At 39.1% G+C, this 23664-nt stretch overlaps 1 protein-coding gene across 4 annotated transcripts in view; it reads right to left on the minus strand.

Moving 5' to 3' along the window:
* INTS14 (integrator complex subunit 14) overlaps positions 1-23664 on the minus strand; it is a 28712-nt gene that overhangs the window by 1472 nt on the left and 3576 nt on the right. For 3 of the 4 annotated variants that reach the window (XM_081047305.1, XM_081047303.1, XM_081047304.1), the window contains 9 exons: positions 22455-22562; positions 19289-19444; positions 18117-18235; positions 17553-17695; positions 15145-15237; positions 13239-13383; positions 11800-11933; positions 4029-4147; positions 1434-1499 (listed from right to left, as the gene is read on the minus strand). In XM_081047305.1, coding sequence (XP_080903431.1) covers positions 1434-1499; positions 4029-4147; positions 11800-11933; positions 13239-13383; positions 15145-15237; positions 17553-17695; positions 18117-18235; positions 19289-19444; positions 22455-22562 — 1083 coding nt within the window. Of the gene's footprint in view, positions 1-1433; positions 1500-3090; positions 3227-4028; positions 4148-11799; positions 11934-13238; positions 13384-15144; positions 15238-17552; positions 17696-18116; positions 18236-19288; positions 19445-22454; positions 22563-23664 lie in introns of those variants that run through there. The other variant, XM_081047306.1, reaches the window with a different exon arrangement.

Consider the following 23664-nt stretch of genomic DNA (forward strand, 5'->3'; position numbering starts at 1 on the left):
GACAGGCCACCATCAGCACTGAGGCCAAACATCACTTACTCCCAACTATGAGGGTCACCTGTTCTCTGTTACTCAGGTCTGGCTAAGGCTTGCCCCAAACCTCACAGGGCTCGTAAGCCTCCAGTGCATCTCTGGCTGGGGTTCAGGCTGAATGGCAAGGAACGTGTCTGGAGAGGGTTCTGGAGAGGTCAGAAGTCTGGCCTAAAAGATTGCCACAGAAAGGTCTCATAGTGGATGGAAGCAGAGAAACAGGAAGTGCCCATCAGCCACTTAGCAGTGTGACCTGGGCAAGTGGGGTAGCCGCTCTCAGTCTCAATGGCCTCAGTTACAAAATGACAAGGACCACCACTTGCCCATTGCAGGGATGGCGCAATCGCCTGGTAAAGGCCCTTCTCAGCTCTGACATGGAGGATTATATAAAACCAGAAAAGAGAAGTGGGCTTTCTGACCAACTCTCCACTATCATCTGTTAACAAGTGCAAAGTTCAGAAGAAGGCCCAAGTACAAGTGTGCCACCTTAAATAGGCGATCGTGTGTGGAGAGCTCTGCAGGGACAGGGACACAGCCAAGCAGTGGTCAGCAAGGGCCTGTGGGAGTTACGGGCTTCAGGGAGCGGGGCATGGCGGGCAGAGCAGCTCTCTGCTTGAACTCTGACTAAGGTGGCTCTTGCTTGATTTCATCAGCTCACTATGTAATTAGGTTTGAAGACGATACTGCCTTAAAGGTAATGAGGTAACATCCAGATAAAGTAGCATGTACGTTCTCTGGAAGAAAAGCTAGCCTGGGGCTGGCTGTGTGCACCCTATGTTAAGATGAGCAAGCTAGGGCACAACTGACAACGTGGCATACCTCACAGTGCCACTTAATTTAATTTCAGCCAAACACCAGGACCAGAGAAAACAACTGAGCTTAAATGCCCCACACTCCACTCTACCTCTTGTAACTTAATTCCCTCCATTAATGGTTCTGGATTAGTTAAGTATGATTGCGAGGGCCGTCCTTTTGCGATTCACAAACGTGCAATTTTAGAAGTCATTCCTGGAAGCAGCTTCTCTGGTACAGTAAGAATATTCTGGCCAAGCACCATCCGAGGAGTCACAATGGTTGCCTGGGGTTAGTCTGGATACCCATACGGGAGTGGTGAGGAGGGTTCAGGTCCTTTCAGCTCCTTCCCTCAGCCACTCACAGCAGCACCAATACCGAGAAGCTCTTCTGCCTAGAACCAGGCCATTGAAATACTTCCAATTCTTGGATTTTAGGGCAGCAAAGGACCTATCATTTCTACGACTACCAATGAAAAAAACTGAGGCACAAGGCATACATTTCTAATCCCTGTCCATGTTCACTCTGGTACCGGACACAACTGTGAACCACTTATTTCTGGCACCCATCCCTGGGCTTACCTTCTTCCACTGTAATTCTGACAGTCTCACCTTATAGAATGTCTGTGTTTTTTCAGGTAGTTTCCTTGCATTTCTTAAAATCTTCTGTACATCTGTCTATCAAGGGTAAAAAGAATTCAACATTAGAATTCTGTGGTAAAGGGAAAGAACACCAAAGGAAGACTTGCAATGTTTAAAGAAATGAAAACAAGACCAGAGTGTCAAGATGAGGATCCCTTCTGAGTTAATGGCACTGTTCTGTTCAACATCTGTAAAGGACCTCCCTCCTTCAAAATGCTCGATGATAATAAATCCCTTAGTGACAGATATGAACTTGTCTCACAAACACACACCCAGTAACCCCATACATACATATTTGGCCAACTGCTTTTTGACAAGGGTGCCAAGACCATTCAATAGGAGTAAGAATTGTCTTTTCAACAAATGGTGCTAGGACAACTGGATAGTCACATGCGAAAGAATGAAGGTGGACCCTTACTTCACACCACATACAAAAAATTAACTCAAAATGAATCTAAATGTAAGAGCTAAAACTATAAAACTCTTATAAGAAAACGTAGGGGGTCAATCTTCATGACCTTGGATTTGGCCATGATTTCTTAGTTACAACAGCAGCAGCCCAGAAAAAAGAAAAAAGAAAAAAATTAATTTGATAAATGTTCACAATAGCATTATTTGGAATAGCCAAAAGGTAGAAACAATTCAAATGTTCATCAACTGAATGAATGGATAAACAAAATGTAACATATTTATATAATGGACTATTACTCAGCCATCAAAAAGAATGAAGTACTGATACACGCTACAACATGAATGAATGATGAAAACATTATGCTTAGTGGAAGGAAGCCAAACATAGGCCACATATTACATGGTACCATTTATATGAACTATCCAGAATAGGTACATACACAAAGAAAGCAGATTAGTGGTTGCCAGGGGCTGGGGGAAGACGGGAATATAGTGACTTGCTTAATGGGTACAGGGTTTCCTTTTGGGGTGACAAAATGTTTTGGAACTAGATAGTAGTGATGGTTATATAACACTGTGATTGTTCTAAATGTCACTGAATTGTATACTTTAAAATGGTTGAAATGATAAATTTTATGATATGTGTATTTCACTACAATAAAAAAATACCCAGACCAAAATAAAATTTAAAAAATAATTTTAGAAACATTCAGATATCTTTCTGATAGGGAAGTACTGGGGTTAGGGATGGCAGGAAAGAGGGAGAACCTGATTTTCCAATGAAGAAAAGATACCCCTGCGCCCTAGCCATGGCAGGATGTGTCCAGTCTCAATGAAAGGGAACTAGAAGAGACTATGTCATCAACAGAAGCCACTTCTGCTGTTAGGTGGCCTGACTGCCTCTTCTCATCTGGCTTGGGCTGGATTCATTGGAGGAACAAAGGGAAAAAACCAAATGAAACTCAAATGAGAAGAACGGTCCAAAAGTGATTTTTAAAAATAGGTATAAATGGGGCCGGCCCAGTGTCTCAGGTGGTTAGAGCTCCATGCTCCTAACTCCGAAGGCTGCTGGTTCGATTCCCAAATGGGCCAGTGGGCTCTCAACCACAAGGTTGTCAGTTCGATTCCTCAAGTCCCACAAGGGACGGTAGGCAACGCCCCCTGCAACTAAAATTGAACATGGCACCTTGAGCTGAGCTGCCGCTGAGCTCCCGGATGGCCCAGTTGGTTGGAGTGCGTCCTCTCGACCACAAGGTTGCCGGTTTCGACTCCCACAAGGGATGGTGGGCTGCACCCCCTGCAACTAACAGGCAACTGGACCTGGAGCTGAGCTGCGCCCTCCACAACTAAGACTGAAAGGACAACAACTTGACTTGGAAAAAAGTCCTGGAAGTACACACTGTTCCCCAATAAAGTAAAAAAAAATAAAGTTAAAAAAAAATTAAAAATGTCATATTTAAAAACACACACACCCTTTTTTTAAAAAAAAAAAAGGTATAAATGACTTTATGTCAGTTGAAGGAGAAATGGCACCGAGTACCTTGCCTGAAAGGAACATATCTTGATAATAGTATACTCTTAGCTTCCCATGAAAGTGTTTTAAGGAATGACAGTGGAATGCTATGGTTTGGGTTCTATTGTGGGGATGGAAGAAATAACCACCTGAAGATTTTTACATCTTTTTCATAATCGTTAAAGATAACACTCATTATGTTATCTAATGCCTCAGCATGTCAAAAATTTTACGTTAAAATTCAATGCCAGGAAAATGAGACTCTCTAGAACTGAAATGCTTCCTTTTATCAGACATACAACACTATTTAACATAAAAACCCTACATGTTTCTTTTGTGACCTTGGTAGCAGGAAGCTCAGAGCCAAATTGCTCAAATACAATTGTCATTTTGCCTTCGGTTCCTGGCACAATTGTCTTTCCTGTTCCTCTAGGTTTTGTATTGCTCTAAATTTTGTAAAAAGGATTTTGCTATACTCGTATATGTGTTTTACCGTAGGCTACCTCAAATCCTTTCTGGAAATAATGACAAACATTAGAAGTAAATGAATTACTAAATATCAAAGGAAAGGAAAATCAAATCACATGTCTGCCTGCCTCCCCCTTTTGCCCAGTGGAAAGCAACGTGAATGGTAATGTTACCTGCAGGCCACTGGGTTTAATCCAGACAGTCACATTCTGGGCATAACTGCGTTTGTTTTTGGGCTGCAGGGGGAATGGGCTCTTATTGTCATCCTCACCGTAAGGGTTTTCTTTAGCATCTTAAAAGAAAAAGACATTCTTGAAATGACAGCTGGCAAAACATAATCAATTACATTTCCAATTAAGCTAGAAGCTCTTTGAATCATTCAATCTTTTATATCCTGTTACTTCCCTAATTAAGAAAATCCATTAGCTTCAGCCAGGTTAGGGAACTTGCTCTCAGTAGAAATCAACCGAGGCTCATGTAAGTAAAAAACAGCTTAATGTTTTTAAAGAAAGACGTTTCAATTATAAATTAAAGTCAGAGAGGATAAAGCTAATACATACAACAAATACTAAGGTACTATTTAAAAATATATGTAAACATACATACTGCAATTCTATGTAATTTAGCCCAGCACTCTCCAACACAACTTCCTGCTATGACAGAATGGTAGGCCCTAGCCCACGTGGCCAATGAACACTTGGCGTGTGACCACTGTCACTGAGGAACTGCAGTTTCATTATTTTAATTAAATTTAAATAGCCTCATGTGGCTAGTGACTTCTGGTTTAGACAGCGTACATCTAGGCATTGAGAAAATTAAAAAGGAAAACTATATATAGCCAAATTAAGGATAAGGGCAAGAGAAGAAATAGTTTTTGATGAAACATACGCCACCTTATCATGGCTTATTAGTTTATTGTGTTCAAAGAATTAAAGCCATGTTGGTTTTATAGCCACATGGGACAAACAATGGTTCTTATTTTTCTACTGGCTTCCTGAGCCAATGAAACTTTGCCACAAACTTACAAAGTGTACTTACATCTATTGGCTTATTTTATCCTTATTACCACCTTCTGGGGTAGACACAGCAGGAATCATTTTCCCAAGTTAGAAAGCTTATGTCCCAAATGTTCATGTTGAAAACTGGAATTAGCCCAGTTTCTAATTGAACCAGAAGTTTTCTAACCCTGATTTGGTAATTAATTTAAATGCCTTATACTGGCCCCACACCACTCCCCCACTCTAGACCTCTCCAAAAAGTACTGACCCAGCTCTCCAGACATATTTCCATGAATACTTGTCTCTATATAAACCTTTTCAGTCAGACCAAAATCCCAACAGTCCTTTCCCATGCAACATGCTAATTTCTAACTTCCCTGCCACTATCTCTGTTATTTCTCCTGCCTGGAAAGCTCCCCTTTCCTCATTCATTTATTTCCTCACTCACTTATTCATTCATTATCTATAGTAAGACCCCATTATATAGCAGGCACTGTGCTAGAAGTGTGGCTAGAAAAGATACTTTTCTGGCCTCAAGAAACTTATCAAGAATGTTTATTCAATCCAAACTATGCGCCAAACACTTCACATGTATAATGTTTCTCCTTACAGCAACCCAGGGGGTAGATATTATTAGTCCCAGGAAACTGAGGCTCAGAGAGGTTGGACCTTCCCAGGTTTCACTCCGCTGGGTCTAGTTCCAAGGTCAGCACTTTTTCAACCATTCAACACTGCTGTTCTTCACCTATCCAAATTGACCTACATTCCAGGTCCAGATACTATCCTACCTTCTCCATAAAGTTGTCCCAACTTTTTCTGGCAGGCAGTGATTTCTCTAGACCCTTCTATCCTATAGCACTCAGTATCAGCACCAAAAATCTGAACATCTAATAATAGTCTATCTTGTACTGTCTCTAATTGTTTGGAACCTGTAAGTGGAAACTGGCTTAGCAGACAAGAAATACTGCACTTATGAAAAAATAACAGAAGACTCTTAGAAATAAGAAATATGATAACAGGAAAAAAAACAGTTGCAACATAAAGTTGAAGATGCCTCACAGAAGGTAGAAAAAGAAAAAAAATGGAAAAATGGGTAAGGTAATCACACGCACATACAAACCATAAATGTATGTTCTAGAAAGGGAGAACAGAGAATAGAGAGAGAGGAAAATCAAAGACATAATTCATGTTCCCAGGACTGAAGAATATGAACTGCCAGATGGAAGGGCCCACTGAGGGCCCAGCACAACGAATGACGAGAACAGCGAGGTATGTCATCCTGAAAATCCAGAACACCAGGGACACGAAGAAGAGCTACAAGGAGCACAGAGGAAATACAGATCGGGGTCAAAGCCCAGGCAGTCAGCATGGCACTAGACTCTCAACAGCAACACAGGAAGCCAGAAGAGACAACACATCAATGTTTCAAAACTCTAAGGGAAGATGATTTCCAACCTAGAACTCAATACCCAACCAAACTGGCAATCGAATGTCAGGGATGAAATACAGACATTTCCAAATATGCAAGATTTCAAACATTTACTTCCCATATTCCTTTTTCTCAGGAGGATTCATGAAATAGGAGACCCACCGGAGAGATGTGAAGGGAAGACTCAGGATGACAGCTATGCAATAGGCTGAGAGAACAATCAGTCCATTTATGAAACAAGAGGAAGGGAGACGACTAAGAAATACAAAAAGGAAAAGGACAAAAGTACCTGAACAATGTATTGTATTGCACATAGGCAGGAATTAGTGATAAGTACACAAAAAAAGGGCAAAAAAAAAAAAAAAAAAAGGAAAGAAAGTAGAGGAAGGCCATGAGCAAGCTGGAGTGGGGGCTACACTTACACTCATGTGTGGCCGGCTCCCCACAGCCTGGCTGCCCAGCTCTTTTCTGGCACCTCTGAGGAACCTCAGTGTCTTTCCAATAACCTTCCTTTTAACTGAAGTCAGTCAGACTACATTTATCTTATTAGAAAAAAGAAAAAAATTCTAAGAAAGTAACAACTGGGGTAGAGGACAAAGAGCTGCAAGACAAACAAATGTAACTTGGTATACCTCACGGCTTAGTCATAAATAACATTTATATCATCTAACAAGGATAAAATACTTATTTAACCAGAAAGAACACTGGAAGGATAAAGGAAGGGGAAAATGTGCTTCCTGGGTGATGGGTGGGGATGGTGGTGGTAAGAGAGCTAAGTGGTCATCTTTAAAAAGTAAAAAAATGACATTTAAAAATGAAAAAAAAGCAAGAAATAGATACTTATATTATTTAGAAATATAAATACCAAAAGAAACAAAAGTTGAAAGTACTGTATTTTGCCATGTATAATGTGCACCTACATTTTTGGTCCAAATTTTCAGGGGGAAAAATCTTTCATTTTAATTTTTTAATTCAAATTTTCATTTGTTTACATTTAGGTACTTGTTTTTTTGTATTATAAAGGAATTTTAGCATTTATTTTTTAACATATTATGGTACAAGAAATTTTATGTACTGGTAACACATTTATGATATTTACGCATAATAGAAGGCCAAGAACTCTTCGTTGTTGCAATTTCAACAAAACTGATTATCGTATTCCAGGGTATTATTTTGCATACGGATGTCATTACTGATTTCTAGAGTCACACTTTTAAATCATAATCATAAATAAAAGCATCAAAAACATTTCTATAGATATGGAATTAGTACTACCCATCTATAACGCACATCCTTATTTCTCCCTCACAAATTTGGGCAAAAAAGTGCACACTGTATATGGCAAAATACAGTAATTATCTCTAGGAACAGAATTAGGAGTAGAAGGGGTAGGTATAAACAACAGTACTATTTTGCATGCTTTGATTTAAAAAATAAATAAAAACAGCAGGATCTACCATTATTGTGTGCCTACTCTATCAGGCACTTTATACACATTCCCTCAATAAATGCTATCGACAACCCTCTAACGTAGGTTTTATGACCAATTATTACTTTGTACCACAATGGCAATCCCAACCTCATAAAACTGTTGTGAGGATTAAATGAGATGATACATTTCATTCTGTCTGGCACAGTGTCCAGAACAAAGTTAAATTCAATGAAATGTTAGCTCTTATTACCCTCATTGAAAAGAACAGACCCAGAGGGAAAAAAGAATATAAAATAAGGCAGAGTAAAGAGCAGTTCAATTTGAGTGAAGAATACGTATAACAAGCTGAGCATTGCTCGGTTGGAAGCCAGGCAGAAAGGAGTTTGAATGCTACCACCTCAGGTGATAGACAGGTATCTGGTGAAAACCATCACAGTATCTAGGTCAGGGGTGGGCAAACTTTTACTGTAGAGGGCCAGACAGTAACTACGTTAGGCCTTGTGGGTGACATGGTCTCTGTTTCAACTACTCAACTCTGCCATTGAAGCAGGAGTGGAAAAGGAATGAGGGTGCCTGTTAATAAAACTTTATCTACAAAACAGGCAGTAGGCTAGTTTGGCCTGCAGGCCGTAGTTAGCTGACCTCTGATCTAAGTAAAAAGTAAACACAGCCAAAACTAGGTGAGAGCAACGAGAAAAGGCAGAATGAATGTAGGAATGCTAGAGAGAGACTACATGAAACAGGTGAGGAATCTCTCCATCCTAACGAATGCACACACACACACACACACACACACCCCCCTCCACCCTCGCTCCCTCCCTGTCCTGTGTTCTCCTCCAATTGCTGCCCTATTTCTCTCTTCTTGGTGACCAAACTTGTCATCTTTCATTTTAATTCATGCCTCAACTTGTCTCCTGGCTAACCATCTAGTGAAGCTACTCTTATAAAGCCACCAAAAAGCTAACTGTCAAGATCAAATGACTCGTGATTCAGTGTCCTCTTCTTTCCTCTTTCTAGTTCTTCCTAAAACTCTAACCATTTAAAATGCTCACTCTACAGTCTCTTACAAATTAAGTTCTCAAGGCGCTAATCCTCCTGGGATGTAGAGCTATTCCCATTGAGCCATTAGCTTCTGGAGGCTGCACCACGGTTGCATTGCTTCAGAACCAGTTTCTGTATTGTTTGGTTTTAGAAGGCCCCACTCCAGAAGGGGTTAGTACAGTCTGCATGGTGCAGGACTTGGGCTTCAATTCCTCATAGATTTGAAAATTTCTTTACATCTGGAAAAGCAGGTAGAAACAAAGGGTAGACTTTTTCTGCTTCCTTTCACTGAGGGGCAGGCCTTCTACATTCCCAGCTTTGCTCTAGATGTCAGTTCTTTGTCTTGTTTGGAACTGAAGTCAAGTCTCCTGCCCATGTGTGAGCTTTGACACACTAGTGCCTGGATCCTAGCTCAACAGTTGGCAAACTACGGCCTGTCGCCTATTTCTGAGTTAGGAGTAGTTTTTATACTTTTAAATGACTGAGGGGAAAAATATCAAAATATTTCATAACATATGGAAATGATATAAAATTCAAATAGTGGTGTCCATAAATAAATTATTTTGGAATACAGTCACTCCCATTCATTTATGTATGTAGTTACAAAGGCAGACTTTAGTAGTTACGACAGAGACTCTATGGTCTGCAAAGTCTTAAAATATTTACTATCTGGCCCTTTACTGAAGAAGTTTGCTGACCCTTGGCCTAACTTCTAGGGCTTGTGTTCAGGTAAAATCTTCTCTGGCCTCAATGGCAAAAGACATCCTCAGACCTGAGCTGGCATGTGTGCACGTGTGTGTATGTGCGCACATGTATGCATGTACGTGTGTGTATGCATGCACGTGTGTGCAATACATTGGAGGCCATGTCACTGTACTTCCTTCTTCAGTCTCTTATTTGTCTTGGCTTCTACAACATCCCTTTCTACTACTTTCCCCTTTCATCTGCCTATTCCTTCTCATGTTCCTTTACTAGCACCCTTTCCATTGCCCCCAGTAGTTGGCCCTTTCTGGGGTCTGGTCCTTGGCTTTCTTTTTGCCTTAATCTATACTCTTTCCTGGGGCTAGGGCTTCTTAAAATGTGGTATGGATCACCTCGATTGTAATCACATGGGCAGTATTAAAACTGTGCAGTCCTGGCCTGAATCCAGACCTTACTGAATCCGCGTCTCTGTAGGTGGGGCCTAGGAAACAGGATTTTTACAGAAGTTTTCCTGGTTTATTTTTGTATACAAAAAAATCAAATATGAGAACCATTGCCCTAACTAATCTCCTTCTCACCATTGTAACTATCAGTGATATGCTTGTAACTAAAAATTGTGTTTCTAACTCTGCCCTCTCTCCCGAACTCGACTCTTCCAGGATTTGTCTCTAGGCATCTCCACCTAAATCTCACAGGCTAAACTCACCAACCACAAAGATGCTCTTCCCAAATCCATCCTTCCTCCTCTGTTCTGTTTCAACTAATAGTACCACCCGTCCCCCTGCAGACCAGGATAGAAACCTGGGATCATTCTCAACTCTTTCCTTTATTCTCCTGTATAAACACTGTTGATTCTACCCCCTTCATATCTCTTGCATGGATCCCATCTTCTCTGCCCTCCTGTGCTGGTTCTCACCTTCCGATCTCCAGGACTATCAGTTGACTTCTAACTGCAGCCATGTCCTTACCTTTTCAAATCCACACACCACAATTATCTTTCTAAATGCAAACTTACTATCTCTGACTTGGATTCTGGCCTTACTGCACAACTCCAGGGGGCACCAATACCTAGAATACAAAGTCTCTTCATTGGTGTCGCCACTGTTCTCATCATAGCTAGAAGGATCCGATCACATACTCCCCTTCAGTGGCAGAATAAAGCCTCAATTCTTCGCATTTCAAATGAGGCCTGCATGCTCTAGCCACTGCCCACCTGTAACCTACTATCTGTCCCCGCTCCCATCCTCACATTTTGTGCTCCAGCGCTCCTTTCTTTTCTATAGGTGTTTTCCTTAATCCAGGGTGCCCTTCTTCCGTCACGAGTTCCACAAGTCCCCACCCTCCCACCCCCGCCAACTCTACTTAGGGTAGGTCTTCTCTGTGAAGATTTTCCCGAGTCCTTTAGGCAGAGGAGATCATCCCCTCCTCCAGGCCAACTCTGCTCTTGTGTCAGTTTGTGTTTATTATTCCACTTTCCACTAGACTTTGAGCAACTTCTGCTAACTCTTTTATCCTTTAGACCCGGTATAAAATAGGTTGCTTGGTAGATGTTCCTGAAATTGAAACAGGTCCAGATGAATCAAGGACGACTCTACAGTTGAAGCCTGAGTACCTAAGATATAAGGCCTCCATCAGAAGGAGCAGGAAAATCAGAAAAAGGAACAGTTTAAGAGGGAAGGGGTGTGAGACAGTAGTTCCTATAACAAACATATTGAGCTTGGGACTGGCAGAGGTCCAACTGGAAAGTGGAAAAACAATATGCAAATTGCAGGGAGAGATCAAGCAGGACTAGAGTTATAGATCTGGGGGAGTCTGAAGCTATAATGGCTTATGAAGTAACCAGGAGAGAGTAGTAACCCGAGAGAAGAAGGCCAAGAACAACATCTTGGAATCATAAGGCAAGAAGAAGAAAAGATAACAAGAAAAAGAAAAGTTGTAAAAAAGAAAAGTACCAGGAGAATGCAATGTTCCGAAAGCCAAGGGAAAACAGTTTTCAAGAAGGAAGGGGATTCAATTACCTAGGAATGCCTGGGAGTTACCTGGGTTGAAAATTATACTAAGGAAAATTGACATTAAGGAAAAAAACATTTGTGGAGAGTAGCTTTTCACTCTAAGTGGTTGGAGCATTTATATGTATTTAGCTTAAACGTTGGTTCTTCCTGAGCTATAAAGTTAAAGTTCACACATCAAACTTTCTGGGGTTCTCCATGTACGTATCCAGCATCAGAGACCACAGCACATCCATAAGGGAGATCACGCAGCTCTCTGACTGCACAGTCAGCCATTCAGAACAGCAGAGAGAAAACAAAGCCAAGATAAATAAAATCTGATCTGGGTTATACCTGAAATGGGACCCAACTGTGCCATTTTCCCTAGCCATGGGAGAGGTTCTGGGCCAGGCTCAAACAGAGACATCATGAGGTTTGATTTCTTCTTGCTGTCAGCTTGGGAGTAGAGCATTCCATGCCATTCAGGACTAGATAGAGAGAAGATGAAAAATCAGAAGAACATCAAGCCTGGGACTGGCAAGTTAAATAAGTCTAACCTGTGATTTTCTCTTGAGTGACATGGGTCAGCTTTGAAATCAGGTGCTTTAATTTTACTAAATCCAAATCCTAAACCTGAAAATGCACACTGCTGCCCCCTAAAATCGTACCATTCCTCTGGGACAATGTATTTGTACTCACTTATGTAGATATGGAAATAAAAACCAGTCTTGAAAGAGAAGAAACATCACAAGGGCAGCAAGTAGCTGCAGGGGTGGGGTGGTAAGCAATAAGAGCACCAACACAGAGGAGCCCTTGGAACAAAGAGCACAAAGCCATCAGCCAGCTCTGTTCCCACTTCTCAAAGGGCTCCAGGTGATTCTCATATTCAGAGCCTGTACAAGTAGCTTGGGTACCAAGAAATACAGCAAACTAATACCTAACAAGAACTGCAGTTTTCGTTTTGGACCATCTAATTTTAACTCAAGCAGAAATGGAGCCATGCTTTCTGAGTACTCCTAACCTCTTGGTCTTCGTCTACATTAGTCAGCTCCAGGTGCTGACCAAAAGATGATCAGTCACCTCTTCTTTCCTAACAACAGATATTACAGAAAGAAGCAGATAAGTGTTACAACTTTTGAGACTGCAGTGAATGTGGAAGCTAGAAGGGCTTTCCTCATTGGGAAGGAATATAACAGAGTGGTTACAAGCATGGGCTCTGGAGTCAGAAGGCAAGGGTAAGAATCCTGGCTCTTTCATTTACTAGCTATGTGACCTTGAGCAAGTTTCTTGACCTCTCTAAGCCTCAGTTTCCTCATCTATAGAATCGTGATAATACTGATACCTTCTGTATAGTGTTATTTTGAGGGATTAAATGGATGAATATATGTTAAGTGCCTAGAGAAGCACACAGTAAAATGTTCAATGAATGACATCAGCATCTTTTTTCATTTAGTTGTATCTCATTTTGTTGCTTATGAATACTGCATAAGATCCTATAGCAAGTTGGTAGTATTGTTATAATTGAACCCAGGTTTCCTAGATAGAATAGGAAAGAGGAAAACTAAGAAAGGATATAATATAAAAGCAATGTAATTAAGAAGCTCATTATGTACTTATTCTAGGAAATCATTTAATGAGCAGTTTAGAAGATGATGGTAGGTCGGAAGAGTGTAGCAGGGAGAGGAAAAAGGTGACAAGGACCTTTCTATTTCTTTCAGAAAAGTCTGGGAAATACTTCACTTTGTACATTGATTCTACCTTTCACTCAACCAAAGGGAAACAAAGTTACTCACCCTAATTGAACTATAGCCACCATTCCTTCCACTTTTAGGCTGCCATGGAGCAGGACACAAAAGTTGGGTATTTTGCCTGCAATCTGATTGGCTGAATTTTCATCTTCATTATCATCAGTTATGCCAGTTCCTACTTCATCACCTTCTGTGAAAAGAAAACAGGTTAGACTGAGATTAGCTACAAAAATTCCAAACCCCGATTATATTCTTGGCTGTTTCTAGCCTTGGAAGGAAAGTATACAGAGTTAAAAAAGAATATATAACAAGTAAGAAAAACTCATATTCTGGTTTTCCTATATCCACATAAAAATCAGTTTTTACATGTTATATAAATGCAATATACATGAAACATCCAAAAGCAGCAAATCTATAAAGATAGAAAAGACGTTCGTGGTTACGTGGGGCTGAGGGAGACTGCAGGGATGGGTGGAATTGCTGGCTAAAGGGTTTCTTCATAGGGTGGTGAAAATTCTAAAATTCTGCTTCTCAAATTGATGTGGTGATGGTTGCACTACTCTGTAAGTATACTAAAAACTACTGAATTGTATAGTTTAAATGGGTGAAGTACATGGTGTGTGAATTATATTTCAGTGAAGTTGCTACCCACAAAAAATCAGCCTTTCAGTTTCTACTAGGACACTCAGCTAGGTGCTCTGCGGGTTTCAAACACCGTCTAATCAGAACCACAGATTCAGAGATGTCAGAGTAGTCTCCACTGACAGCCTTTAGGCAGCACATGGATGGGCGCCCCCAAAGGTGAACAGTAATTACTCCACAAGCTTCTTGACTCTCCAACTCCTGGTTTTCTCATACATCCTGCTGACAGATGAAACTTCCTACAATTAACTTCCTTCTGGAACTATCTGTGTCTCAATCTCATTCAAAGACTTTCTAATTCAATAGGAAGAATTTGCCCAGTTTAGCTTGACATTCAACAGCCCTTACAACATGGCCCCATTCTGCCTTCCCGTACTTCTTTCCACTGTTCCCCTACACAAACTCTTCATTTTGCCCACTTTCTTTCTTGGCAGTTTATATGGGCATGCAGAATTGTCCCCCCCCGCCAAGACCCTAGAAATAAGGAAAAGCTGATTGTTATCAATATTAGTATCGAGAACAATACAGTAAATTACAAACATAATGATCACAATAAGCCATCTGTGGGAACATAGCAAGATTCTGTCTGTTAATATGTGATAGAGGGTTATGGAATACCTAACTCTCCAACTGAGATAACTGGCATAAATGGAATGTGATCAAAACTCAGTGAGTAGAAACCTGATTGACTATACACACTTCTTGGAGAAAGCTGGTGAATATAAAGTAGAGGGTCAGCCTAGAACAGAAAAAAGAGAAGTTTAAAATGCTGGAGATTAACATTCTTCAGAGAGATGCTGAGTTTTGGGGACATGACTTTACATTTCCCGGAGAGCTTTATTCTGCAGTAATGAGCCTCACAAGGGCCTGGATTCATCTATTCATTCAATAGTATTTACTGAGTATCTACTATGTGCTAGGCACTGGCAGAAAACACATGTAGTTTCTCTCCTCATGAAGCTGTATTTGACTCTAGATTTATCAGGCAAGCCTCTGAAAACAATTTTGGCTTCCTTACTGTGCTTGTAAAGGCAGAGCCCTGGTTGAGGGACTATGCATTCTCATCTGTAAAGAGGACTTCTACTGTAAATTAACAAAGCAACACACAATAAATATGTGCCGATATGCTTTCCATAGTGTAATGCAGCAGAATTAGTTGTTTCCATGTTTTAAAAACTCCAATCCAATCCAGTAACTGTTCCTTTTTCCCAAATTTTGCAAGATGGGCTACCCTACTACCTAACGTTTAAGAATAACTTTCGATGATAACATGCGTCATATGTATTATTGGAAAAGGAAGAGAACTCACCTTTGTTAAGTGCTATAGGTAGGACCAAATGTCTGGACAGAACTGGGGGACTGGAAATATCAGCTATATCAATAAATCCCACTATTTCCAAATCTGAAAAGAAGTAATCAACATAGAACTAATTAGTGCTCTAGGAAAGTATGTTATTTTCTATGTACTAGATTTCACAAAAACCATGTTTAATGTAAGTAAGGAATTCAAATATGATGACTAGAAAGGTTATTAGAAGTTTCTCTGGATAACTCTAGTAAATTTGCTTTTCAGTAGCTCAAAAAATAAGGATAATTGTCTTTTATTAAATGAATTTAAAGTTACATAACAAATTAGCTAGACTTTATTTTTATGAGGCTAGGTCCCCAGCTAAGGCAAAAAAAGCTTCAAGGTCAAATCCTTCTGTAGAATCAGAGACGTTCAGGCCGCCAGGGGGCATCATAGTCAAACACTTCCACCAAAACTCCACGCAGCCATCCTTGCAGGGTAAAGCATTAGAAATACTTCCCTGAGAAAACTATATTCTTGGCAAAACGAAGGTGGCAGTCTAAATACAACAAAGAGTAAAAAATAAAAGTTGTAAAAAAATGAAGTAAAAAATAAAAGTTAAGACCCAAGGAATACATTCTCTGCAAAACCAAGGTAGTACTCTAAATATGACAATGAGTAAAAAATGTAAAAAATAACATAAGTGAAAAATAAAACTTGTAACCCAAAGCACCTTCTTAAAATTTTATTTTCTGATTATATAGGTAGTATAAAAACTTGGAAAACACTATAAATTGTAAAGAAAAATAAAGTCACTCATTCACCATCAAAGGAAACCTCTATTAATATTTTACTGAACTGCCTTTCAGTCTTTCTTCTAGGCATATTCTCAACACAATTTCCTTTTTTTAACAGTATTTTTTTTTTTTTTAAGGAGGGTGCAGCACACAATGGCCCATGTGGGGATCAAACCAGCAACCTTGGTGTTATTAGCACGACGCTCTAACCAACTGAGCCAACCGGCCATCCCCCTCAACACGATTTTTAAAACATCAGGCTCACGGTTAAGTACACTGTACTTCTAATACATCAGGAAATCTGCTTCTCTGAAGGTTTGCCATCATTACCTTCTTTAGCTGAGTAACAAATGAATCAGCATAAGCAGATATATATATATATATATATATATATATATTTTTTTTTTATGGAACCCTTCATGAATTTGCCTGTCATCTTTGCGCAGGGGCCAAGTTAATCTTCTCTGTATCATTCCAATTTTAGTATATGTGCTGCCGAAGCAAGCACGCAGTTATATATTTTTCATTTGAGTAGAAAGAGGCCTACATTTAAAAATCATTTAAATATAAGCTATAAAAAAGATCTTGGACTAAAAGTTTATATGGGGAAGAAAAGTTATTCAAAGTTACTCAAAAAAAAAAAAAGGACGGGAGGGAAGTGGAATCTAATTAGTTTGAAGTTAACACAGCATTTGACATAGCTTAATGCACTGCTGTATAGTCACAATGAAAGAGATGGATGCCCGACTTTCAGATAGCCAGGAGCTAAAAGCACAAAAAATAAAAAGCCTGTACACAGCCCTTCACTCTAAAACTCCTCAAAATCTATACACTCAAGAATGAAATGAACATTTATTAGGCACTTGATTTGAATCATCTGTTGGCTGGACAATTGCCTACTCCACATTTACTAGGCATCTGACGTGATGCAAGGCACTGAGGCGGCAATGGTGATGGAAACAGTGATGGTTTCATGTGTACCCGCAACTCAAGGAGTCCACCCTCCAACAGGAGCAACTCTCTTCTCACTACTGCTTGTTACTTTGGAGTCTTCACTTTGCCGATCTCAGCTCAGCACAGAGCTGGCAACGCGAACAAGGTCAAGGCAGTGGCATGTCACTTTTAGTCGTAACACAAGCAGCAGGGTTAGAGAGGGACACTATATCAGAGCTGAGACATTAGAGACCATCATTCACCTAGAGTTTCCACTCACGTAGCCAATAAGAACCAGAGGGGGTGACCTGTCCAGAGTCACACAGCCAAGTCTACAAACTAGCCCTTCATATTTGACCTCAATTATGATGCTAATTAATCTTAGTACCTATTAAGAATTATCTCAAGGGTTTCAATGCTAGTGAATCTGGCCATGATTTCTTACTCTAGTAATTGGTGGTTAGAATTATCTAGGATTGGAGATTAACTCATGGCCTCATCATCACCACAAAAGATCACTACTCTGCCACCTTTAGGCAGTGAGTGCATCCTCCCATCCGAAGCGTGTAACTGATGACAACAGCACCCGAGTATCAGAATTTACATTTCTTTTCAACCCTTCTGGATGGAAAAAAGTAAAAGCCACAAATTAAAAAGTCAGGATACCAGAACTAAGAAGGAACTTGACAAAAAAGTTACCTGTGTTAATGACCTTGGGGATCGGATCGATCTCCTCATCTACCACAAAAGGCTCTGGCCTGGGGAAGACTTGCACGTCTGCCGTCAGGTGGCCGCACTTGAGAACAGCGTGGAAAGGTGTATATGCCAGATCAATCAGCTTTCTAGAACATGATGGTTAATTGTTAGATGAAGAATATTAGGATACATATAATTTTTTTCAAGATGCTAAGTTTGTTTTCCCTTTGAGTTGACTCCAAAATGATTTGACATATATAAAACAGAACAAAATCAGACATTTTTGGTGAAGCAATTTCAATTCTGAAAAGCCCCAAAGCAAGTTAATCTTTGAAACTGCTGAGTCATTATAAGGAATTCAGTATCTACAGGCATTATGGACTTAGTCATACTTAATTTAAAAGGGAATGAACTTTTAAAAATCACTACTATCAAGCATTTTACTAAAAATGTGCAACTTGGGGAAAATAAAATGACACAATTAGAAATAGTAAAATAGATATTATTGCTGGATATCAAATTATAATGGATTGTAAGAAGGCAAAAAAGCTTTCAGTATATACTCACCCAAACATAGACTGTACATTTTTCAAGCACAGGGGGCCATCAATAGTAAAAATCTGCCCTTCACCATTGTTTAAATCTATGAGACGTTCAAGGCAATCCAAGGAATCAGTGCTCTGAAGCTGCAAAGCAAAACAGACGATCCCTTTAAAATGGCACAAAATGCCAGATTACAGTCGTACCTTGGTTTTCGAACGTCTCAGTTTATGAACATTTCAGTTTACGAACATCGTAAATTTTATGGATCTATGGTATCATTAGATAGTAAAATTCATGCTCAATTGCTGTTTTAGGGGTTGATTTTAAAGGTCTGGAATGGATTAATCCATTTTGTGTTATTTTCTATGAGGAAACTGTGCCTCGGTTTTCGAAAGTTTCAGAACTGGAACAGTCTTCCGAAACAGATTATGTTCGAAAACTGAGGTACCACTGTATTATCAGCACACCAAGGTCACACCCATCACAACAACACAGGCAATAAATATAAACGGAGATGATTTTTTAACAATGTGAGAAGGAAAACAGCTATAACAGTTTTGACTCAAGGTTACAAAGAAGGATGTCATATAAAATGATACCAATAGAGCTATTTCATTCAGAAGCAGTTTTGCAAAGATTCTCTTCTGCAAAGAGGTGACCACAGTTGGTATTTATACAGTATTTTCCCTCCAAATTGTTTCTAACATCTTTTGGTAAGTACCATTATTATCTATATTTTAGATAGAAAAGAACTGAGGTGAAGAAAGGTTAAATAACTTTTCTGAGTAAATGGGAAAACCAGGAAATAGAGTTTAATAAAACATGCATTGGAGTAACGTTACTTTACAAAAAAAATCAAAGCACACTTCTGTCAACATTTCAGGTGGAAAGGACGTAAGAATTCCTAAATGAGGGAAATATCTAACACCAAAAAGAACATTTTAACTCTTTAGCATGTGAAGGGTGTGGGAAGTAGCTACATTTCCCAAGAAGGGGCAACACTCTGAACTTTCAAAGAGCATTTGAGATCTAGAGTCTTTTCAAATATAATCAGTGACCAGCCTTGGCTAAAAACCAAAGGAGTTCAATGTTATAGTACATGCAATATAATACTAATGGAACACATGTGCTAAACAATAAACTGAGTCCTAAAATGTGTCTAATGAAACTAAGAAGAACTTAGTAAAAAGCATTACCTCCTCCAAATTTGCCATGCACATGATGTATAACTTAGATGGGAAAGGAAAAGGTAGTGGAAACCTGTTGCTCTCGCTTCGCTGACTGTGCGTAGCTAGGGAATGACGCAGTGACCCTCTACCAATGCCAAGGCAGCCATCCGTCACCAGAACAACCTGTTTTCAGAAAGTGAGAGAAGGTTTGTATATGAAGTAACATATTCATTCAAAGCAGTCTCACTTAGCAATGTTTTCATTTCACTCTAATTGCATTAACACTGAAAACCCTACTTTTGCAGGGATACAAACAACAATATGAATAAACGTCAAAAACTTTTTGTCAAGTGAAAGACGACAGACACATTGTACGATTCTATCTATACGAAGTTTGAGAATGGTAAAACAAAGCTAAGATAAATCAAACAGGGGTCCTGGGGCATGAGGGGATGCTGACTAAAAAGGGGCAGCAGAAAACTCTGTGGGGTAATGGAAATGCCCCATGTCTTAACTGGAGCAGGTGTATGCATTCATCAACACTCAGTGAACTGTATACTTAAGACCTATGCAATTTATTTTATTTTATCTAATTAAACCTTTTTTAAAAAGCACATGCCTATGAACACTTAAAAAAAGGACAAAAACATTCATAACTTATTCTGAGTTAATTGTATTAAAATTAGAATCCTATCTCTTAGATAAAGAGGTGGCACCTAAGCACTGATGTGAAAAATAGCATGAGGACCTATTTTACATGTGTCCCTAAGAAGTACCGGCACAGAAGTCGGAAACTTGACACTATTTTCAAAGATGACAGACTACCCTGCTCAATAAGAATGACAACTGCTTTAAAAATGTATTTATAAAAGCCTATTAAAATGCATTCTTAATCAATCTGTAATGTGAAAGTCTTCAAAATATACCAACAATAGATAGCGGCTAAGTCACAGTCCTTTTCCTCACTGCTTCAAAGCAATCCTGTGTGGGGCAGACTTTCCCAGCATTCCAGGGGAGGAGTATTTTCACTCTTTTCCTATCACCTGGAGCGATGTCATCTTTTGGGAAGATAGTCAATTGACTACAAGGTAATTTCCTCTTCTAAATACCAATAATCGCTATTCAATGATTTACTTCTGCCACTAGCTTCTTCAGATACTGTGTGATAATGAAATAGTTCATGTAATGTCAAAATGAGACAGATTTTACATATCAAATGAAGACACAGTCCAGCTGTCTAAAAGGTTGGTTAAGAAAATTTAACATTAAAACAAATCTGTTTGATGTAACTGATTATAAAAACAATCACTAATAACTTCCACCTCTAGTCCAGTGTTTTGACCTGTTCACCCCAAAACTCATTAACTAAGTCTATGTGGATTCAGGCCCAGCCCCTTGCCCTCAGGGTACAATACATCTTAAATTCAGATTCTCCCTTTTTGCAAAGGAAGAAAAACATTAAAAGGTAGAAATCTTCCTGGTGCACATATTTTCTGAGTTTCTTCTCTAAAACTACTGAAGAAGTAGTAAATGAAACTGCTACCTGCTAGCTTCCAGTTCAGTAGATATTGACAACAAAACTTCATTTATTTAGTATATTATTAGAAAATTAGATATTCTATATGCATGGATTCACTAAACAATGTTTATGAAGTAAGGTGCCAAACATTTTTATTTTTGAAAAGAAATTGATCAAAACGGATTTACTGGCTTTTTTTTAGCAAGTATCCATTAGTGATTTAACTTTTTAATAGTAGCTCAGGGTTATTATTAACCCAGGGTTTCATACCCTAAAAAAACAGTCATTTTATAGTAAGGAAAAACAACTTAAACAAAAAACGTTGGGTTGAGATATAATTTACATGCAATAAAATTCACCCTTTTTAGTACACAGTTCTATGAGTTCTGACAACTGCTTTCTGTGATGCAACCACTTCTACAATCAAGATAATGAATTCCATCACTTGCCATATTCTCTCGTGCTTCATTTGAGTCAGCCCCTACTCTTTCCTCACTCCCAGGCAACCACAATTTTATTTTTAATTAAAAAATAAATACCAGTGATGCCACTGACACTACTGAGGAATTCTGTTTGACCCTAAAAATCATACACTATGGCCACTACCTGTTTTTGTAAATAAAGTTTTACTGAGACACATGCATGCCCATTTATTTACTTATTATCTATGGCTGCTTTCATGTTATGATACTGAAGTTGAAGAGTTGCCACAGACACCTGCAAAGCCCAAGCAGAAAAAGTTTGCTCACTCCTGTTGTAGACTACAATGTTATGATTTTCCTTTTAGCAACTTTTCTTCTTTAAAATATGCTACTACTTCTCAAAGTACCTGTGTATAGCAAACTTCCAATTCTTTTTCTGCTACTACTCTACTCTGATTTGATGCTAAGTGGATGGACATACTATGGATCTAAGTAAAGGACAACTGATTTTATGACATCCATACTGCTCACTTTGTAGTTGTGGTGGTTAAAAGTTTGCTGAATAGGGGCCGGCCGGTGGCTCAGGTGGTTGGAGCTCCGTGCTCCTAACTCTGAAGGCTGTCGGTTCGATTCCCACATGGGCCAGTGGGCTCTCAACCACAAGGTTGCCAGTTCAATTCCTCGAGTCCCGCAAGGGACGGTGGGCAGTGCCCCCTGCAACTAACAGGCAACTGGACCTGGAGCTGAGCTGTGCCCTCCACAACTAAGACTGAAAGGACAACAACTTGACTTGGAAAAAAGTCCTCGAAGTACACACTGTTCCCCAATAAAGTCCTGTTCCCTTCCCCCAATGAAATCTTTTAAAAAAAGAAGTTTGCTGAATAAAATGCTACGTCAAGATAATGAAGGTCAGAACTACAGTGTACTGATGTTTATAATTCTGTTACTCAAAAACTATAATCAACCCTTCCAGGGAGTGTTCTAAAATTCCACTGTGAGCCCTTTGTGTTTTATACAAACTACTATTTTGCAAGAAGTCAGTTTACTAGGAGGATACCTTCCTTAAGGCATAATTGTGCTGCTTTCTGAGCATATTAGTGTTGATTTACTGCCTTCTTTTAAAAAGATACCAAGAGTGTAGAATATAGTTCATAGACATTACAATGACGCTGTGTCAGAGCTTGAAGAAAATCGAAGCGCCTCAGTGGTTAATGTTTTTAACTTAGGGCAATGAAAAAGAATTGATCACTACCTGGCAAGGGATTGCACCACCCCATTCTTGCTGAACAATGTTGCAAACACCAACCAATGCAGACTCCAAGCAGGTTTTATCATAATCATCCATATTACTTAGTGCTTCCTGATTGAATAAAAGATAAAATTGCTCATTATTCTTTACAGTTTTAATTTGTTATCAGAAAACAACATAAACTATTCAAAGCATGAATGTTACACAGGAGACATTGTTTCTGAGAGCCCCAAATCATAGGTTCTTAAAGAAAAACAGTAAAATAAACTTCCTCAACTATGAAAAATAATTAAAAGAGCTTCCCTTTATTCTGTCCTCTTATGAGACTGAACAGCCCACCAAGTTCGTATCTTTATAAGAGGACTTTGAAGGAAATAATGAAGAACTTTTAAATACATAACAAAAATGACAAAATTGAGTTCTAACTATGTCCTAAACACCATTCTATATACTTTACATGCATTTAATCATCACAATACCCTATGGATTATTAATCTATTTTTAAAATGAGGAAAGGAAGGTACAGAATGATTAGGTAACTTTCCCAAGTCTCATGCTTTGAGGTGGCAGAATCTAGATTTGAAACCAGTCAGTCTGACTCCAGGACTCCTGATCTTAATAATTACTCTGACTACTTACACAGCAATTCTCTAAACCTCGCAACTGCTGAACATCCAAAATCCTTAGCTTATTCACCTATAAGAAATCCAGTACAAAAAAAAAAATCTTTTGAGTCACTTAAAAAATGTGAGATAATAAAAGGAATGATTTCACAAAATTTTATTACTTATATTTAAAAAAATCAAACTACATTGGTCCTGGATTTGTCAACTGCCTAGCAATTATTAAGCTATTCACTTTAATTCTATAAACACTTATTGACTGTTCACTATGCGTAAGGCACTGTTGGAAATACTCATGATTTAGAGATGTCAAAAAGTAAATTCTCAATCATATCACAGACACCACCTTTGGAAGATAATATGTATCAACTGAGGTTTACAAATTATAATTTCTTGGCATCTCTAAACCAAAGGCTCTTTTTGTTAGAGAGGCAATTGAATTTTGAATTATTCTAGAATGAGCTTTTATAAGGAAGAGCTATTTTTCATCTCCTTGAGTTTTATAAGAAAAGATGTGTCGAACGCCAAGATCCTGAACGTTAGGGAATGGTGCACTGCATCCTGAGAGTTCCAGAAAACCAAGAGAAGAA

Source organism: Rhinolophus hipposideros (genome assembly GCF_964194185.1).
Source record: "Rhinolophus hipposideros genome assembly, chromosome: 5".
NCBI classification, from domain to species: Eukaryota; Metazoa; Chordata; class Mammalia; order Chiroptera; family Rhinolophidae; genus Rhinolophus; species Rhinolophus hipposideros.